An 18,923-nucleotide genomic window follows, 5' to 3' on the forward strand; every position below is an offset into this window, starting at 1 on the left:
CACTATTACGTAACGTTTGGTATTCTTCGGAGCCTTTGTTCAGATTCATATGGATAATCGAAGTCATCATCGTCCCGTTTCTTGTTCGTTTCGTACGAACTCTCGAGTTGCTTGATATTTGGACAAAATTTTCGAGGATGCTACGCCGGACCTTGTCTTCTGTGGTCTCGAGGATATATGTTGTTAGCATGCCTCTCGAAATAATAAAATTCACGGAAAAATGTCGAGAAAAAAAAAAATCTCATGCCTACGATTGCGTAATCAAAACTCGTCCGAAACTTTCATCACCAATTATTTCGTATTCAGGTCTCATAGTCGATTTCTTGCTCGTGAGGTCTCTGCGATATAAAGGGATGCATTACGCATAAATTCCAATTTATATACAACCAAAGATCCATAATTCTTCATCCTGAATAAAATATTTTCCACGCAATGCTCGAAATGCTTGTTGGTGTCTTGAATTTCATGGGTTTGGTAATCTTGAGAAAGGCACGATCGTCAATCTTATTGCGAATAATTTTTTCATCGTCCTCCGTATTATATTTTTTAACTTCGGAGTGTCTCATTTCCAGGTGTATTAGTAATTAATTAAGTTCTATAAACACTGATTCATATAGATATATGATAATTTTATTAATCATGATTAATTTTAAATGTAGCCATCTTGAGATTTCATTCCAAGTCACTGCTAATTTATCATTGTCAATATTTCAACACCATGGCAAATATTCTAGCTGTTTGATCAAGACTTTAAAAATTTTAAATTAGAAAAAATCGTTATTTTACATGTATGTATTTTTAAGAGACTTCCCTCACTGATGTAAGATAATTAAGACCTTTACGTGATTTTTATGTGATTTTATATTATGAGCCATAATTATGAATTTTAATGTTTATAATATAATTTATTTTAAAAATGAGAACTTTTTTTTTTTTCAAATTTTTAACAAATTTTATTTACCATCAATTCACTTACAAAATATGATTATTAAAAATAGAACTCTTTCAGTAATTCAATTAAACTTAATTTTGTTTACAAAAAAAAAATCATTTACCTCCTATAAATTTTGGTTAAATTGGTTTAAAAAGTAATCCTTATAAATTATCAACTTTGTTTACACTGATTAAGTTAAATCTCATTTTTAAAAAAGGGTTTCACGTCAATGTGTTAATGTGTTACCCTCCCCCCTTACTCTATTGTAATACGGCGAACGTTTTATTAATGAAAGGAAAACTAAATTCTAAGAATTTCTTTTTTTTTTTTTTTAAAGAGTTTTTTTTTTGGTGTTTTTTTGTGTAATTAGTTAGGGTTTAAGATAAGAATAATTTATTTATTTATTTACTTATTTACTTATTTACTTATTTTAGATTTTTTTTTTTTTTAGAAAAATGAAAATTTCGGCCCGAGAGCCGAGAGGAGTCTTACTTTTGTGGAACTTCAGGAATTTCAATAATTTCAATAATGAAATCTTACTTTTGTGGAATTTCAATAACGTTCCAATAATGAAACCTTATTTTCAAAAAAATTTTTTTTCAAATATATAGAAAAATTAATACCTTGAATAATAATATAATAATAATAATTAATAATTATTTTTTTTTAAAAAGAAAAAAAAAAGATAATTTTTTCTTATTTATGATTAAAAATTTTATTATTTGAAAGAATTAAATTATAATTTTAATAATGGTATGAAAAAAAATTATTATTATTATTTTTTTTATAAAAAAAAGAATCTTCTTTCAATAAAAAAAAAATACGAAAAATACGTGTGTACAATGTGTAATATTTTTTTTTTTAACAAAAAATAAAGTTACATTCATCCTGTGGTACAGTGTAAATAAATAAATCACACGATAAAACAATTAACATTTAAAGGAAATTATACCCTGAATATTAAAAAGCTATATACGATATATACGATGTCAGATAATGACTAATGAGATAGTACAAATGGTACAATATTATACTATTATAATATATATCAGTAAACTATACTATTGATAATCTTTACAATGGTCAATGGTAATAAATGAAGTCGTAAGGCTGAAAAAAAACGATCATCAGTACATTTGTTGTGCCTCATGTGGCGCAGTAATTTTTTTTATTGAAAAAAAATGCAAGAGGAATTAATTAATTCAAAGATCAATGTTAATTGTTAATCAAATATGTAAGAATAAAATTAAGTTATAAAAAAAAAAATTTATATTAAATATTCGTATTTTCTATTTTCTAAATTGTCAAAAGAAAATCAAATGATTCATAAATTATGATACTGTATATCCTATTTTTAACCAATCTCTCCAATTGTTCTAATCGGGTTATACATATTATATATATTATTCAGTTCATTTCAGACAAAAGTATTGAATCAATTTCTGCCGGATCTTTTATTAAAAAATTAAAAATCAATCGGTAAGAAATGATGAATTTTTTAACGTGTTTCCGAACGTTTAATTATTTGATTTAATTTGATGAACGAAACAAAATATTCTTTACAATTATTATATTTCAAATGAGAAATATTTTAATAGTTCATCACGATCTGTTATTTCATCACGATCTTTTATCTTAATACGTTCATTTTTTTCAAATTATGATAAAAATTTAAAAAAAATTGTAAAGAATCAAAAAATATCCAAAAAAATTTCGGAAAAAAAAATTATTATTTTTTTTTATTCTTATTAGGAAAAAAAAAGTAAAAAAAAAATAATAGATACAATTCAATACAGGAAAAAAAAAGAAAATTATATATATATAGAATATAAATACAAGAATTTCACAATTTCACAATTTAATATAAAGGGGGGGTTTGATTATAAAAAAAATTCATTATTATAAATAAAGTTATCAGGAATTACTACTATCTTATAAAATACTTTGTACATTTTATTTTATTTTATTTTATTTTATTTTATTTAATTATTTAATTTTTCTTTTTATGCTTTATCTTCAATTATTTCTGATGGACTTTTATCAATACCATCAGTTTTCTTTTCGTGAGTAATTCTTTGTCCTCGAATATCTCTTATCATTCCAACAATTACAGTAGTAATACTTCTTCGAGATTCAACAACCTAAAAAAAATTATTAATTTAGTAATTATTCTTTAAATTAATCATTTTAAAATTAAATGAATAATAAAAACTTACTGGATAAATTGTACATGCAATTGTAGCAATAATTGCCCAAATCATAGAAATAGCAACCCAAAATGTGAAGAATGGTCTTGAGAATACATATCTTGTACCATACATTGGTAATGGCCAAATTATAATTAATATGATCGTTAATGCGACAGAACTAATGATAGCAAAGTTGAAAGCTTTTGTCAATCTAACAGGATCTTTTTCCATTGGATCTTCATGAATGGCATTTTCAACTACTTCATCATCTGTTAAAATCTCTAATTTTTGTCGTGTTATATCGAAATTAAAATTTGCTGGTTTAATCAATGATACTATTGTTGCTACTAATCCTGAAATGATCAAAGATGAACTGAAAAAGAAAATTTCACAATTAAGAAATAAGATTAAGATCTAAAAAAAAAATATATATATATATGCAAATATATTAATATCTTACAGATTTCCGGCCAACATAGGATAATTATCACCAGTTGATTTAAGTGTAATTTCACCAAATAATTTTTGTGCAGCAACAAGCCATGCTATGATACCACAAATAAGACCTAATAAAGCACCAGCAACAGCTGCAACGGCAGTTTGTTTTTTCCATACGAGAGTATATGCAACAGGAATAACGGCAGGTGATGAAATAATTCCCATAAGCAAATACATATATCCTAAATCAACACCAATGTAATTAAGTATAGTAGCTAAAGCACCCATTAATAGACCAAAGAAAATAACAGATGCATGTGATTGACGAATAACTTGTTTTCCAAGAGCCTAAACGAAATTGATAAATTAATTATTATGTCAAAAAAAAATAATTTGATATAATGTAATTATTTATACTTACACCAGAGTGAATATATGTACGATAGATATCATAAGTATAAATTGATGATACAGCAATAAGTTCAGCTGAAGCAGCAGATCTATAAATAAAAAAATTTTTATTAATAATTTATTTTTTTTTTTATAAAAAAAACTTTCAATTCAATAATACATACGTGACAGCCATGAAAACCAAGACCATAACAGCAAAAGCACCTGCTTTACCTAATAGAGCAGTAGCAGCCAATGGAAGTACCAAACCAGCAGAAACCTCATGATCTGTAGGAGGATCCATTTTACCAGCACCAACAAGAGCGACACCAGCAATACCCATAGTTGTAGCCAAGGTAAATGGAATTGAAAACCATGATAAACCACCAATTAAATAAGCCTTTACAGTAGAAGAAGGACGAGCAGCAATAGCACGTTGCCAGTAAGCATTATCCACAAATACGGTTCCAAAATTACCAACAATGTTGATAATACCAAAAATTATTCCTTGTAAAGATGCCATTGTTACATATGAACCTTGTTCATTATCTACTACGGGATTTTTTATTGAAGCATCAAGCAACAAATCATACATTTTTCCTGGAGATCCGATAACATCAGATGAAGCGTAAACGGTGAATAAGAATGAAAGAATGATAATATAAATGACACTGGTATGAACGTAATCTGTCAAGAATGTTGCTTTTAGACCACCAAATAATGTATAAACCAATACACCAAGAGGAAGTAAGAAACAACAAGCAATAGTATTAACACCGGTAAGTGCATTCACGACAGCTGAACCACCGAGTAACAACATAGCAGTTACAATAACTAAAAAAAAAGAAGAATTTAAATTTCCCGAAAAAAAAAGAAAGAAAAAAATTTTTTATGATGTTGATTACTTACCGTTGGTGAGCATACCAAAAATTAAAAATATAATATGAGTTGCTTTTCCATAACGAGCATTAACAATTTCAAGGAAAGTATGTGCATTTGGAGCCTTTCGTTTAACTTCGACAGCAAGAATAGCAAAAAGTAAAACCTATATTAAGAAGAAAAATTATTTAAGTGATGATGTTGCTAGTGATACGACATAAATACTTGAATCTGCACAATAATTACCTGAATGGTTGCACCAGATGCATACCAGAAAGGTCTTCAAAAAAAAAAATATTTTTTTACACGTTAAAAAAAGAAAAGAAGATATAATTATAATAATTCAAATTATATAATATTATATACCCAGATACACCATATTTATATGCAACAGATGAAGATTGTAAAAGTGTAGCGGCCCAAGTCCAAGAAGAGACCACAGCAGATGCTACAAGACCAGTTTTTACAGAACGATGAGCTGTCATAAACATTTCAGAAGTTTGATGTTCTTGAAGATAACGTTTTTGAGCCAACGTTAAGAGAGACATTACAATCGCAAAGAATGCACCAAATCCCAAAACTATATAAAGTGATTTTGAATATTAATTTAGAAAATGAATTTAAATAATGAATATCAAGTAATATAGAAAAATAATTACCGATTCCCCAACCAACTCCTTGTTCAAGAGGAGGACCGGCCATTTTTTTAATTTAAAAATTTGAAAGATTTTTTTAAAAAGAAATAATTATTTACAAAAAATATTAAAATCCTTTGAAAATAAAAACAAAAGAAACTATAATTTCATATAAGAAGGTTTGTTTCTTTAGATTTATTTGCAATGGATAGCTGGTTGCTGGCGACTTTGGATGAAATTTGTGGTGTATTTATACAGTTAATTTTTTTTAAAAAAATCTAGATAAATCAGATAAATTCATCTTTTTGAAATATTTAAGTTAACCGAGGAAAAGTAATTTAAAATCAAGATTTCTTTCATAAAAAAAAAATAAAATAATAAAATATAAAAATATATAAAATTGCGATACATATTTATTTTGATTAAGATCATAAGATATTTGATCTGAGTATTCATTTCCCAAAACTTTTTTTTTATATAAATATAAAATAAAAATATCAACTATAAAAAATTAACAAAAAAGAAATAAATTAAGATAACGGGGAATATCAAAAAAAAACTGGGTTTAGTCATTATATAAATAATTAAATAATCAACCGGAATATTTTTTTTTTATAATGAAAATATAAAAAAAAGTTTAGGAAAGAATTTCTTATTAAAGAAATTATGCGCAGATTTATTTGTGTAATTTGAACAATTTTCTATCAATGGAAAGATTAACTGAGTCAATCAACAATATTAAATAGTAAGAACAATTTTTTTTTTTATCATGTTATTATGAATGATTTACATTAACTACTTAAGTGATAAAAACGTGTTAAATTTATATATCAAGGTTACACCAGCAATTTTGTCTCGATATATTATGACTATCAATAACCCGTGTAACACATGCATGTTTAACCTTCTTATCTTTTGACCAAAATGGTTTAGTTACGATCCAGTAATCAACAATTGGTTTTTTTCATATATCTATTTTTTTTATTGTTTAAAAATGGTTTAATTTCTCCCTTTTTTTACTCTTGTAAAATGTTATTCGAGATTAAAGATAAGAGATAAGAGATAAGTTCAAAATATTTTTTTTTTTGACGCAAAAAAATCATCAGAATCTTGAACCAGAAATAAATTCAGATTATCAAATTCATTCGAACTGGAAGAAAGATGAGAATTTCTTGCAAAAATCATTAATGATTGATTGGATTTTGCTCGTAAATATGTAAATATTCATTAATTATTATCTCAGATTTATTATCGCATGAAAATAATGTGAAATGCATTTAAACATGAAATTGCATTAACCATATTTAGTATAATATGATCGACAATTCGGACACTTACTTATTAGGAGATTCCGAGGGAGATTACCGAAAAATCCGAATAAAAGTATTTAAACAGAAGACTTTAAAAAAAATTAAAGAATTTTGTTTTCAAAATTCCTTTTGTCGCAATAGATAAGAAGGTTACAATCACATTCATTGTAAAAGTACTAAATAAGATGATACCATGGCTGAAAAAATGATTTTGGTAACAACAACAACAACAACAATAATAAACAAATTTTCTTTTTATGTAATCTTATCAATTTCTTTTCAAAGTTGGAACAAAAAAAAATTTCTTTAGAATGATAAGAAAGAATTGATGAAATTTTGTTGTGACAAAAGTTCCAAAAAGGAAAAAATGGTCATGAATACTTTTGAATGTTATCAAAATTTTTAAAGTTTCCAATTATGCAGAATCTTACATTTGATTATCAATCTATAAATGTGAGGTTGTTCAGACAAACAAGTATTTAAATTTGGATGATCGTCCTAAATTTGTCCGAGTGTTTATGTAAAATTCCTTATCAAAAGTCCCGGATATACCCTGTTATCATTGCGATAGGTTTGAGTGTCTTTTTTTTTTATTTTTGGAAATTTGATTGTAGGAATATTATTTCTATAATTGCAATTGTTCTTTTTTAACCTATATCAAAGAGAGAAAGTAATGTAATTTTATTCTGCGTTTTCTGCGCTTGCAAAGAGATAATTTTATTCTACGTTTCAAGGAAAATATACAAAAAAAAAATGTCGATTAATAATAAAAATTTCCGATAATGTTTTTATAATAAACGGGTTAAAAAAAAAATCCTGTTTGTTTAAAACTTTATGGTACCTGCGCCATTTAGAGACATGTGATCTTTGAAATTATCCGCTAAACCTTATTTGGACGAAAACAATGGCGATTGTGACACTGACATTGATAATTTTTTATCAGAGATAGGAAAATTAATAATATAAACGCAGTTAATTCGATTATTTTCGATAATAATATAAAGAAATGCATTAATATAGTTCCAAGGATTCGGAGTTTATGCTAGCGTGATAATTGTTATGCGTGTTCTTTTTAATAAAAACACAGAAGCAGGATTTTAAACAGGAATTCACTCGAGTTTATTAAGGTTTTAAATTTTAAATGAAAGATTGTATTATCTGATTTGATTTATATTATTAAGGTATATCAGATATATTATATTATTATACTATATAATTATAATATTATATTAAAATATATTATTTAAATTATATACGCGAAAAAAAAAAAATCAGGAAAGAAAACAAGTTTTCTCGAAAAGAATATATTAACAATAATAAATAGATCTTCTTCAACTTTTTTAAACAAACAAAAAGTGATAAACCTTAAAAGAAAATCTGTGGGAATGTGGGAATATATATTGAATAATACTGAAAATTATTTCGTGATCTTATGATGTCATCGTATTCACGTATTGAGTAGTTGAAAACTGTCAAAATATGATCTAACCATTAAAATAATCCAGTTATTATGTTGACCTTATACGCTTTTTACGCTTTATTTACATTTTTATTTATTATTTATTTTTGTAAGAAATAAAATTTCTTTTTCGATAATATTATTATATTTTATTATTATTATTTACACAAAAAAAATGTTTGAAATTTTCTTACACTAAATGACTTTATAAAAAATTATCATACGTTACTTAAATTTCCTTTAATGTGAAAATGTGTTCATAATGTTCCTATTTTTGCTTTAAATTTGAAATTCAGTTCTTATTTTATGTAAAACGAGATCTAAACAAATTGTGCTACGGAATGACAAAGTTTATAACATTTATCGTAAAATAACCCAAAAATGAAAATTCTATACCTTTTAATTAAAACCCTGTAAATCGGGTAATAATGGTATAATGCATTATAATATCGTCTGATTTTTGAGATATGAAATTAGGATATTAGCACGTGATCATCACATGAATTCGTAATATTATTGATTTGGAGTTTGTGACGATTTTCGAAATTTTTGTCAGAATATATTCAAATTAACGGATGAGTTCAAAAATTTTAGTTTATACTGTAAAAAAATCATCAAAGAGGATCCTAACAATAAAGACCTTACGAAATAATAAAATCTATTTTTTTTTTTTATTTGAAAGAGAAATATGGAAATGATGGGCAATCTATACTTTACTAATTAAAGCATGAAGCGACCTATTTTGTTAATTTATTGATTTATTCAGGGGATAATCCGGATCAGTTTGTTATGGAAATAGATCCGGAATATTCTCCCATTATATCATGAAATTCATTTTGTGAGAATTCATCAACTCTAATTTTACCTACCTACTATACTTAGCTTAGAGGTTAATAATTTTACGAATGTGATATAATTTGAAATAAAAAAATTTTTGAATTGCATAATTTAATATCCGATAAAATCAAAAATCCGGTTTTACCGAAAATCGTGATCTTATTTGAACCCAATAGGTAAGGTTGAAATAATTGAAATAATTTAAAAATTTTTTTTTTTTCTTAAGGAAAATCAACAAAGTTAATCGGCAAATCATCGTTAATATACAAGTATATGTTTTTATTATCTTTACTAATCTACTAAGAAAAGTCGCATATGCGCGTAACAGATTTTATTGTTATAATTTTTTCTTTTTTTTTTTGCATTATATAAATTATTTATAGGACCTGCTGTTGAAATTTGAAACTCGAGCAAAAATAAAACTAAAATCTGCGATTTTATTGGAAGACGATCACGTGATTTTTCATAGTACTCCATAGCGAAGCGCAAATAGTCCAAATACTAAAAAAAAGAAAAAAAATACATATTTTTTTGTGAATCTGTCATATTATTTTGAGAAAATTTGTTTGAAGTCAAAGTGACAATTTTTAAACTCGGTTTCAGTTATACTATAAAGTATATTATTTATTTTTTAATTTGAACTCATTTTTAATGTTTTAATATTTTTAATACCTCAATCTCGCTCTTTTCTTATCAAATTGAATCGATAATGTATAATAATAATTATGAGACAATGGTAGTGTTTGGTACATGAATAGAAGTTTTATGAACGAAAGGCGTAAAAAGTTCTTTCCTTGATCGTGCCTCTGCTGGAATTATGATGGACATTACGAATGCTACTGTACACCTACTACACATCAAAAAAAATCCAACTTAAATAATAGATTATTACGATAATGATCCGTCAGTGATAAAGATAGAAATGCAATAGAACCGATAACTATTAAGAAATTAACAATAAAATATAAACAAATTACACGTTCAAAATAATCAGATTGTTATTTCTAATAAGAAAAGAAATTTATTAACGTTGAGTATTTCTTTAAAGAACAATAACTGGTTTTAACATTTGGTTCAACGATAAAGTCTCGATGAATTGAAAGACCTTCTTTTAAAATTTGCAAGTTTCATGAATATTAGTTTAAAAATTTTAACAATTATTGTACTGTATTTTTATTCTACTCAATCCAAGTTCTGGTTAATTTAGCATCAACTTTTCTAATAAAATAAATCTTTTACGGTAAATAAATGTAGACAAAATCTTTTGTTCGAAGAAATACCAAAAGGTGAACCGACGAGGCGACGACTATTAAGGATTACATATTTCCGGAACAAGTAGTGGATATTAAAGATTTATGGGATGATAATACGCAACTAGGAAATAAATTACCGTCGAAGAAGAATTCGAAGAATTTCATAACGTTAATTCGGTTTGTTCTTCGCGTTTACCGGAAAAAAAAAGAAGAAACAGTAGACGTAAAAATAGGCACAAACGAACTAACGAATAATCCGTGGATAAATCAGAAAAAGGATATTTCGGATAAAAAGGAGAGAATAAGAAAAAAGAAGAAAGGAACATCGAGCACCAGTCTTTAAGGATGTAGACGTGGAATTGACGAATTACTGTATTTAGTTTAGATCATTAGATTAGGCAGTTAAATTTATTAATTTAGTCTCAAATTCTTAGATTAGAATAGATATAACAAAAATTTTATTATGATAATAAATCAAGCGTTTGCTTTTAAAAACGTGCTCGGTGTTAATAAAGAGAATTATTAAAAAAAAAAAATTGAATTTTCTGTTAAATTTTCTCTTCATTTAAATCTCTCATAATAAATATACTCGGTATCATGCATACTCTGGCTATTTTTTAATTACTTGAAATACTTCATAATTCTCTACTGTAAAATTAGACGTACTTGGAATACCTATATCAGGATAGTAATTTCCAGCAACATCAGAGTTTCTCCAATTGTTATTACCCCAACAGAGAAAATCACTAAAGCTCCGCACGAGCCGGCTCGAGCCGAGCCGAGCCAAAATTCGAGCCGGCTCGGCTCGATTAGAATTTTCGAGCTTGGATCGTGTCAAGCCAACCTCGAGCCGAGCCGAGCCGAGTTTTAAGGTGGCTTGGCTCGAGCCGAGCCGAGCTTTTATCAAATTCTGCATATTTCTCGTGATTTTTTTAATTTTGGCCGGAATTAAGTAATCGACATGGAAATTTCCTTTTTTGAACACATGAGTAACGTTACACAATCCAAAAAAGGCAATTTTATTTCTTATCAAAAATGGGGAAATGCGTTGCACAGGATTCCAAAAAAGGAAATTTCCATGTCGATCACTTAATTCCGGCCAAAATTAAAAATCACGTGACGCCGGCAATAATAAAGAAAAAAGTTCTGGAGCTCGCGAGCCAGCTCATAACTCGCGAGCTAGCTCGAATGAGCTGTATCAAAGCTCGGCTCAAATGAGCCGAGCCAAATTTTTACGAGCCGCGGCTCAGCTCGGCTCGATATACCTGGCTCGCGAGCTGGCTCGAGCTGGACTGGCTCGTGCGGAGCACTAAAAATCACCCATATGTGGACCTTTGTTATTAGAACAATAAACAGCAACCCTTGGATTTTTAACATAACCTAAATTTGCAGTAGAAATATTTTTTCCGTCTGCAAAATTAAATAGAAAACTATCTGAAGTATTTTTCCAAACATTCCCATTCCAATCAAGTGGATTATACCCTCCAATTAATTGTGTTGAACCTTGAATTTTTGCTACAAAAATTGTAGCTCCTTTATTATCACAATTTCTATGAAATGATGCAGCATTAAATCCATCCCGACCTGAATGATATAATAATTTGAAATCATATGGAATCTTTTTGTTATTGTAATGTGAAGAATCTTTTCTATCAATCCATGAAGCAAAAAGGGGAATGTGGTTTGATTTAATTATGGTTGAACCAAGTTTAATTTTTAAATTTCTTGATAATGCTACATTAGTTTTAGGCTTTACATCAGGAACAATATGGAATTCCAAAAGATCCTGAATCAAACCTTGTGGTAAAACATCCTTATAATTATAAACTTTATAAAAGAAATCTGTGGGTTTAATATCATAAAATCTAATTAATGGAATAAATCTATGTAATGATCTCTCAATCTTTGTAATATCATCTTTGGTCCATTTTGTTGGATCATTATCTAAATTTTGTTGAACAAAACACCATTTCAATAAACCTTCCCAAACTTCAATTTCATCCATGTTTAAATCATCTCTTTTTAGCAATAATTCCAATAAAGGAGCTTTTAAGTTAACAAATTTGTCAGAATTAAATAAAATTTCAGGTTCTTCACAAATCTTCTCAAGGCAAAAATCCCATAAATCCGTAAATGTCTCATGTTGATAGACGGTTTCAAGAATACCTGTTGGATTTTGATGTAAAAATTCAGTTTGATGTTTAATTAAATATTCTTGAATATGAGAAATTAATTGTTGAATATTAAGTTCGTCTACAGCTATTAATAATTTCAATACATCTGGTCCTTGTAAATTTTTCAATTCAATATTTCCACAATAAATAAACCTAAACATAATAGAATAATTATAAAAAATTTTTAATAATTTTAAACAAAAAAAAAAAAATTTAATACTGCGTAAATATTATACATTACCTAAGAATGATGTCAAATAAATGAGGCGAAATATTTGGTTTTTTTAAAATAAATTTTCCATCTTTTTTTTCAGCCCATTCATTAGAAAATGCTGTACGAAAATATTTTGACCTAATACATAAAATATTTGAATGAGCATGGATTTCTTTAATATTCGGTTCTTCTCCTGCATAAATAATAACATCATATCCTATTTCTGTTTCAAAAAGTTTTTCATAATCATTAGATAACTCTTCCAAAAATTTTGAAGACATTGTTAAAAAAAGTTTAACGTTTATTTTTTGAGTAAAGTTTATCAACCCGTTTTAGAATAAAAATTAGCCTTAAATATTAAAATTTCAAATGATGATCACTCATGTGTCACTGCATTTACGACGAGAAATTATTGGCAATTAAAATTGTTTTATTATTTAAAAAATACAATTACAGAATCTAATATATTCAAATATTTAACAAATAATCTGTACTTATAAATCTTCAAATAATTAAATAAATTTATTTTATTTATATTCATTTTTGAATCTTAACGTCCTAAAGTAAATACATAAATTTTCTATTTTTTAATTACTTGAAACACTTCATAATTCTCTACTGTAAAACTAGGAGTATTTGAAATATTTGGAATACCTATATCAGGATAATATTCTGCATTAACATCATCATTCTCCCAATTGTTATTACCATAACAGAGAAAACCACCCATTTGTGGACCTTGATCATAATAACAACAAATAGCGTGTCCTGGTTTTTTAACATAACCTAATTTTGCAGTAGAAGTATTTTTTCCATCTGTAAAATTAAATTGAAAACTATCTTTAGTAGCTTTCCAATCACAATTCCCATTCCAATCAAGTGGATTATATCCTCCAATTAATTGTGTTGAACCTTGAATTTTTGCTACAAAAATGGTAGCTCCTTTATTATCACAATTTCTATGAAATGATGCAGCATCAAATCCATCTCGACCTGAATGATATAATAATTTGAAATCATGAGGAACATTTTTGTTATTGTAATGTGAAGAATCTTTTCTATCAATCCATGAAGCAAAAAGGGGAATGTGGTTTGATTGAATTATGGTTGAATCAAGTTTAAAATTTAAATTTGGTTTTCTAGATGGTTCTATATTAGTTTTAGGCTTTACATCAGGAACAATGTGAAATTCCAAAAGATCATGAATCAAACCTTGTGGCAGAACATCCTTATAATTATAAACTTTATAAAAGAAATCTGTGGGTTTAATATCATAAAATCTAATTAATGGAATAAATCTATGTAATGATCTCTCAATCTTTGTAATGCCATCTTTGGTCCATTTTGTTGGATCATTATCTATATTTTGTTGAGCAAAACACCATTTCAATAAACCTTCCCAAACTTCAATTTCATCCATGTTTAAATCATCTCTTTTTAGTAATAATTCCAATAAAGGAGCTTTTAAGTTAACAAATTTGTCAGAATTAAATAAAATTTCAGGTTCTTCACAAATCTTCTCAAGGCAAAAATCCCATAAATCCGTAAATGTTTCATGTTTATAGACGGTTTCAAGAATACCTGTTGGATTTTGATGTAAAAATTCAGTTTGATGTTTAATTAAATATTCTTGAATATGAGAAATTAATTGATGAATATTAAGTTCGTCTACAGCTATTAATAATTTCAATACATCTAGTCCTTGTAAATTTTTCAATTCAATATTTCCGCAATAAATAAACCTAAACATAATAGAATAATTATAAAAAATTTTTAATAATTTTAAACAAAAAAAAAAAAATTTAATACTGCGTAAATATTATACATTACCTAAGAATGATGTCAAATAAATGAGGCGAAATATTTGGTTTTTTTAAAATAAATTTTCCATCTTTTTTTTCAGCCCATTCATTAGAAAATGCTGTACGAAAATATTTTGACCTAATACATAAAATATTTGAATGAGCATGGATTTCTTTAATATTCGGTTCTTCTCCTGCATAAATAATAACATCATATCCTATTTCTGTTTCAAAAAGTTTTTCATAATCATTAGATAACTCTTCCAAAAATTTTGAAGACATTGTTAAAAAAGTTGTAACGTTTATTTTTATGAGTAAAGTTTGTTAACCCGTTTCAAAATAAAAATTAGCCAAATATTAAAATTTCACATGATGATCACTCATGTGTCACTGCGAACGTTAGTAACTAATTAAAATTTTATTTTAAAAAATAAAATTACAAATTTAATATTTTCAAATATTTAACAAATAATCTGTACTTATAAATCTTCAAATAATTTATTTTGTTTATATTCATTTTTTGAATCTTAACGTTCCAAAGTAAATACATAAATTTTTTATTTTTTAATCACTTGAAATACTTCATAATTCTCTACTGCAAAATTACTAGGAGTATTTGAAGTATTTGGAATACCTATATTAGGATAGTAATCTGCAGCAATATCATGATTCTCCCAATTGTTATTACCCCAACATAAAAAATTACCCATTTGTGGACCACGGTTATTAGAACAATAAACAGCAACACTTGGATTTTTAACATAACCTAAATTTGCAGTAGAAATATTTTTTCCGTCTGCAAAATTAAATAGAAAACTACCTGAAGTGGTCTTCCAAACATCATTCCCATTCCAATCAAGTGGATTATATCCTCCAATTAATTGTGTTGAACCTTGAACTTTTGCTACAAAAATGGTAGGTCCTTTATTATCACAATTTCTATGAAATGATGCAGCATCAAATCCATCTCGACCTGAATGATATAATAATTTGAAATCATATGGAATATTTTTGTTATCATAATGTGAAGATTCTTTTTTATCAATCCATGAAGCAAAAAGGGGAATGTGGTTTGATTGAATTATGGTTGAATCAAGTTTAATTTTTAAATTTGGTTTTCTTGATGGGGCTACATTAGTTTTAGGTTTTATGTCAGGAACAATATAGAATTCCAAAAGATCATGAATCAAATCTTGTGGCAGAACATCCTTATAATTATAAACTTTATAAAAGAAATCTGTGGGTTTAATATCATAAAATCTAATTAATGGAATAAATCTATGTAATGATCTCTCAATCTTTGTAATATCATCTTTGGTCCATTTTGTTGGTTCATTATCTAAATTTTGTTGAGCAAAACACCATTTCAATAAACCTTCCCAAACTTCAATTTCATCCATGTTTAAATCATCTCTTTTTAGCAATAATTCCAATAAAGGAGCTTTTAAGTTAACAAATTTATTAGAATTAAATAAAATTTCAGGTTCTTCACAAATCTTCTCAAGGCAAAAATCCCATAAATCCGTAAATGTCTCATGTTGATAGATGGTTTCAAGAATACCAGCTGGATTTTGATGTAAAAATACAGTTTGATGTTTAATTAAATATTCTTGAATATGAGAAATTAATTGGTGAATATTAAGTTCGTCTACAGCTATTAGTAATTTCAATACATCTGGTCCTTGTAAATTTTTTAATTCAATATTTCCACAATAAATAAACCTAAACATAATAGAATAATTATAAAAAAATTTTAATAATTTTAAACAAAAAAAAAAAATTTAATACTGCGTAAATACCTAAGAATGATGTCAAATAAATGAGACGAAATATTTGGTTTTTTTAAAATAAATTTTCCATCTTTTTTTTCAGCCCATTCATTAGAAAATGCTGTACGAAAATATTTTGACCTAATACATAAAATATTTGAATGAGCATGGATTTCTTTAATATTCGGTTCTTCTCCTGCATAAATAATAACATCATATCTTATTTCTGTTTCAAAAAGTTTTTCATAATCATTAGATAACTCTTCCAAAAATTTTGAAGACATTGTTAAAAAAGTTGTAACGTTTATTTTTTGAGTAAAGTTTATCAACCCGTTTTAGAATAAAAATTAGCCTTAAATATTAAATTTCAAATGATGATCACTCATGTGTCACTGCATTTATGACGAGAAATTATTGGGGAACGATAAATAGTTTAGTAACTAATCAAAATTGTTTAAAAAATAAGATTACAAAATTTATTTTCAAATATTTAACAAATAATCTGCACTTATAAATCTTCAAATAATTAATTTTATTTATATTCATTTTTGAATCTTAACGTCCCAAAGTAAATACATAAATCTTTTATTTTTTAATTACTTGAAATACTTCATAATTCTCTACTGTAAAATTACTATTTGGAATACCTATAACAGGATAGTATTCTGCAATATCATCATAATTCTCCCAATCGTTATCACCATAACAGACAAAACCACCCATTTGTGAACCACGGTCATTAGAACAATAGATAGCATTTTCTGGTATTTTGACATAACCTAATTTTGCGGTAGAAGTATTTTTTTCATTTGTAAAATTAAATAGAAAACTATCTCTAGTAGTTTTCCAGCCACAATTCCCATTCCAATCAAGTGGATTATATCCTCCAATTAATTGTGTTGAATCTTGAACTTTTGCTACAAAAATGGTAGGTCCTTTATTATCACAATTTCTATGAAATGATGCAGCATCAAATCCATCTCGACCTGAATGATATAATAATTTGAAATCATATGGAATCCTTTTGTTGTTATAATGTGAAGAATCTTTTCTATCAATCCATGAAGCAAAAAGGGGAATGTGGTTTGATTGAATTATGGTTGAATCAAGTTTAAAATTTAAATTTGGTTTTCTTGATAGTTCTATATTAGTTTTAGGCTTTACATCAGAAACAATGTGAAATTCCAAAAGATCATGAATCAAACCTTGTGGCAGAACATCCTTATAATTATAAACATTATAAAAGAAATCTGTAGGTTTAATATCATAAAATCTAATTAATGAAATAAATTTATGTAATGATCTTTTAATCTTTGTAATATCATCTTTAGTCCATTTTATTGGATCATTATCTAAATTTTGTTGAACAAAACACCAGTTCAAAAAACTTTCCCAAACTTCAATTTCATCCATGTTTAAATCATCTCTTTTTAGAAATAATTCCAATAAAGGAGCTTTTAAGTTAACAAATTTGTCAGAATTAAATAAAATTTCAGGTTCTTCACAAATCTTCTCAAGGCAAAAATCCCATAAATCCGTAAATGTTTCATGTTTATAGACGGTTTCAAGAATACCGGTTGGATTTTGATGTAAAAATTCAGTTTGATGTTTAATTAAATATTCTTGAGTATGAGAAATTAATTGTTGAATTCAGTATTAAGTTCGTCTACAGCTATTAATAATTTCAATACTTCTGGTCCTTGTAAATTTTTCAATTCAATATTTCCACAATAAATAAACCTAAACATAATAGAATAATTATAAAAAATTTTTAATAATTTTAACATAAAAAAAATTTAATACTGCGTAAATATTATATATTACCTAAGAATGATGTCAAATAAATGAGGAGAAATATTTGGTTTTTTAAAATAAATTTTCCATCTTTTTTTTCAGCCCATTCATTAGAAAATGCTGTACGAAAATATTTTGACCTAATACATAAAATATTTGAATGAGCATGGATTTCTTTAATATTCGGTTCTTCTCCTGCATAAATAATAACATCATATCCTATTTCTGTTTCAAAAAGTTTTTCATAATCATTAGATAACTCTTCCAAAAATTTCGAAACATTGTTAAAAAAAGTTGTAACGTTTATTTTTCGAGTAAAAGTTTATCAACCCGTTTTAGAATAAAAATTAGCCTTAAATATTAATTTTATGATGTTTATTCATGTGTCACTGTATTTACGATGGGAAATTATTGGCGAGCAATAAATAATTTAGTAACTAATTAAAATTGTTTTATTATTTTAAAAAATAAAATTACAAATTTAATATTTTCAAATATTTAACAAATAATCTGTACTTACAAATAAATAATTTATTTTATTTATATTAATTTTTGAATCTCAACGTCCCAAAGTAAATACATAAATTTTCTATCTTTTAATTACTTGAAATACTTCATAATTCTCTACTGTAAAACTAAGGGTATTTGAAGTATTTGGAATACCTATATTAGGATAGTAATTTCCGAAGTTTTTCCAATTGTTATTACCATAACAGATAAGACCACCACCCATTTGTGGACCACGGACATTAGAACAATAAACAGCGTATTCCGGAGTTTTAACATAACCTAATTTTGCAGTAGAAATATTTTCTCCATCTGTAAAATTAAATAGAAAACTATCAC

The 18,923-nt window shown here is 26.4% G+C and overlaps 1 protein-coding gene across 1 annotated transcript; it reads right to left on the bottom strand.

Moving 5' to 3' along the window:
* Positions 1-2,937: 2,937 nt before the first annotated feature.
* OCT59_016879 (uncharacterized protein) lies at positions 2,938-5,532 on the bottom strand (the record flags this gene model as incomplete). Its single annotated transcript, XM_025322576.2, has 9 exons — positions 2,938-3,075; positions 3,151-3,496; positions 3,584-3,909; positions 3,983-4,061; positions 4,137-4,785; positions 4,861-4,996; positions 5,077-5,110; positions 5,197-5,410; positions 5,490-5,532. The coding sequence occupies 9 exons, from the start codon at positions 5,530-5,532 to the stop codon at positions 2,938-2,940; spliced, it is 1,965 nt and encodes a 654-aa protein (XP_025165937.1).
* Positions 5,533-18,923: the final 13,391 nt, after the last annotated feature.

This window comes from Rhizophagus irregularis, chromosome 25, assembly GCF_026210795.1.
Source record: "Rhizophagus irregularis chromosome 25, complete sequence".
NCBI lineage: Eukaryota > Fungi > Glomeromycota > Glomeromycetes > Glomerales > Glomeraceae > Rhizophagus > Rhizophagus irregularis.